Consider the following 2,749-nt stretch of genomic DNA (forward strand, 5'->3'; position numbering starts at 1 on the left):
TTGTAATTATTGAATTTGTTTAGGTTTGTTTATTGTTTAATTTGGAATATGAATGTGTGTAGGTAATTTATGACATCTTCTTCAACTTCTCGTCGTCGGCTCTTATGTGGTCCTGAGGACCCCTCCGTATTATATCTGCAGAGACAACACGTCTCTAATAACATATGGGCAGGAGTGCCATCGGAAGACGTACGGTGTAGAAGATACGAAGGAATCATATGGGATGTTCCCATAAATCCTCGTGTTTTGGCGGTTATAGATGAGATGGGGTTCGGCGGGATGTTGAGGTGTGGTCAACCGAAAGACATTGACCACCATCTTATCACCGCTTTGATCGAACGTTGGAGGCCTGAGACTCATACGTTTCATTTTCCAGTCGGTGAAGCGCCTGTGAGCTTAGAAGACGTGGAGGTCTTATGGGGCCTCAAAACTGACGGTGAGCCTCTGACGGGTTACATCCCCACTAAGGATGTCGGATATTGGAAGGATGTTTGTTTGGATTTTCTTGGCTTTATTCCAGATGCAGTTGATCTAAAAGAAATGAACTGGAAGCAGACAAGCTTATCAAACCAACTGCGGATTGAGCTGAGTGATGACCACGAGCAATACATGTACAATCAACGTGCTCGTGTGTATTGTCTGCTGTTACTGGGTGGTCTACTGATCCCGAACGCCACCGGTAATAAAATTCCCTTCTTCTACCTTCAGTTTTTCATGGATATAGAACAATGTGGTAGCTATAGCTGGGGAGGTGCGACTCTTGCCTGCTTGTACCACAATCTATGTGAAGCTGCACTTGGTAAGAGGACCGATGTCGGGGGAGCTCTTACATTGTTACAGCTGTGGGCTTGGGAGAGAATCCCAATTATTAGACCGCAGATGCTGAACCCCACGCCCGTAGACTACTTACCATGTGCAGTCGCGTAAGTTGTCCACTAATTACTTTTTTAAGCATAATTGTTATTGATTTTTGTGTTGTTCGCTCATAATTTAATTTTTGTAGGTGGACTGGTCGGGCCTCTTATGTAAAAGCACCCGGACATTGCATTGAAACTTTCAGAGATCAGTTCTCAACAATGCATGCCAATCAGGTAATTTACATAACCTAAATTATTGCTAGATTGCTGTTTTTGATTGAACTTGTTTTGACTAAATAAGTTTCATATTTAGTTTATTTGGAGGCCGTACGTCAATCGAAATCTGGCGGATATTTGTGTTGCCGGTCGTCCTATATGGACGTCGATGACAACACTAATCTGCTGGAATATGGTTGAGCCACACATGCCACAGCGAGTGCTGCGACAGTTTGGGATTGTCCAACCGTATATCCCGCTTGTCGACCGGTTCCACGGAACTGATTTTACGAAACAGGATCGCCGTGGCAAAGCAGGTCGGAACTGGGTTGAGTGGCACGCCAAGCATATACAAGATTGGCATAATAGGCACGACACGGTGTATGTTGATTTGGAGTACTCATTCGAGCCTGTTGCTACTGATGAGTACATGGATTGGTTTCGCCGGATAACCGTGGTGTACCTAACAAAACCCGGCGTGCATGCTCCTGAGGGCTTCCATGAAACGGCGGCCTCTCATCACTACGCGGTAAATTTCAACAACTATTCTTTATTTATATTCATATGATGAAATGTAATTAACACTGAAAATTGTAGGTGGATACCCTTCACAAAATACGCCACTTTCTTAGGGAGCAAGACATGTCAGGACGGCCGGATTTATTCACCATTTCGAGGATGGTTGAACATGGCCTCCAGATATGTGGGGAAGCTGAGACGATGGACTACCGTCCTTCCCAGCGCTCTGAGATGGACATCGAGGTGCCCGTGCGGCAAAAAGCGAAGCGGCGTGGAAAGAAGAAAGTTGGTGGACAGTCGTCATCATCAAGGATGGATACTCAATTGGTTGATGATTCTGATGACGATTTTGAGGCTCCTCCTCCACCAAGATCTGCCGTGCGGGGTCATCACTCTGTCAGCCACACGGGTGGTACAGGAGAAGATATCGGTCTCAGCGATCAACAATCTCCACCTCGGTCTTCTGTGAGAGACGACTTTTTTGATGTTGATTTAGAGAATGCTGTCGTTGAAGATACTCCTCCGTCCAGAATCCCTAAGACCAGTATCGGGAAGGGAATCCGTAGTCTGTTTATGCGGAAAAGGCGAGACGAGTGATTTTTATTGGTGTTGGTTGTAATTTGATACATTCTATATAAATTGGTGTTTTTTTATTGATTTGACCGCTTCATATTAGTAATTTGATATATTCTATTGATATTGGTGGTTTTCATTGATTTCCCATATTTATATTGTAAGTTGATAAATGCGCGGTTTTTATATTAGATAATTGGGCTATTTGCAAACACGCCATTCAAGATGGCGTTTTTAAGTTGGTAAATAAATTGTGCAAATTTTGCACACGCCGTGGCTGAGCTACTGAACAAACACGCCAACCTGATAGGCGTTTTTTTTGATAACACGCCACTTATGATGGCGTTTTTAAATAACGCCACTCACAATGGCGTTTTTATAACTAAAACACGCCAACTCCATATGCGTTTTTTAATCACGCCACTCACAATGGCGTTTTTAAGATGGGCAAATTTTTGATGGCGTTTTTCCAACGCGGAGGTTGAGCTACTGAACAAACACGCCAATACCAGTTGGCGTTTTTAAAACACGCCACTTAGGTTGGCGTTTTATCACAAACACGCCAACCGCATAGGCGTTTTTTA

At 43.8% G+C, this 2,749-nt stretch overlaps 1 protein-coding gene across 1 annotated transcript; it reads left to right on the forward strand.

Moving 5' to 3' along the window:
* The first annotated feature begins 264 nt into the window (after window positions 1–264).
* Window positions 265–2,189, forward strand: LOC121774799 (serine/threonine-protein phosphatase 7 long form homolog). Its single transcript, XM_042171659.1, has 4 exons — window positions 265–923; window positions 1,004–1,091; window positions 1,171–1,602; window positions 1,671–2,189. The coding sequence occupies exons 1-4, from the start codon at window positions 265–267 to the stop codon at window positions 2,187–2,189; spliced, it is 1,698 nt and encodes a 565-aa protein (XP_042027593.1).
* Window positions 2,190–2,749: the final 560 nt, after the last annotated feature.

This window comes from Salvia splendens, chromosome 2 (assembly GCF_004379255.2).
Source record: "Salvia splendens isolate huo1 chromosome 2, SspV2, whole genome shotgun sequence".
NCBI lineage: Eukaryota > Viridiplantae > Streptophyta > Magnoliopsida > Lamiales > Lamiaceae > Salvia > Salvia splendens.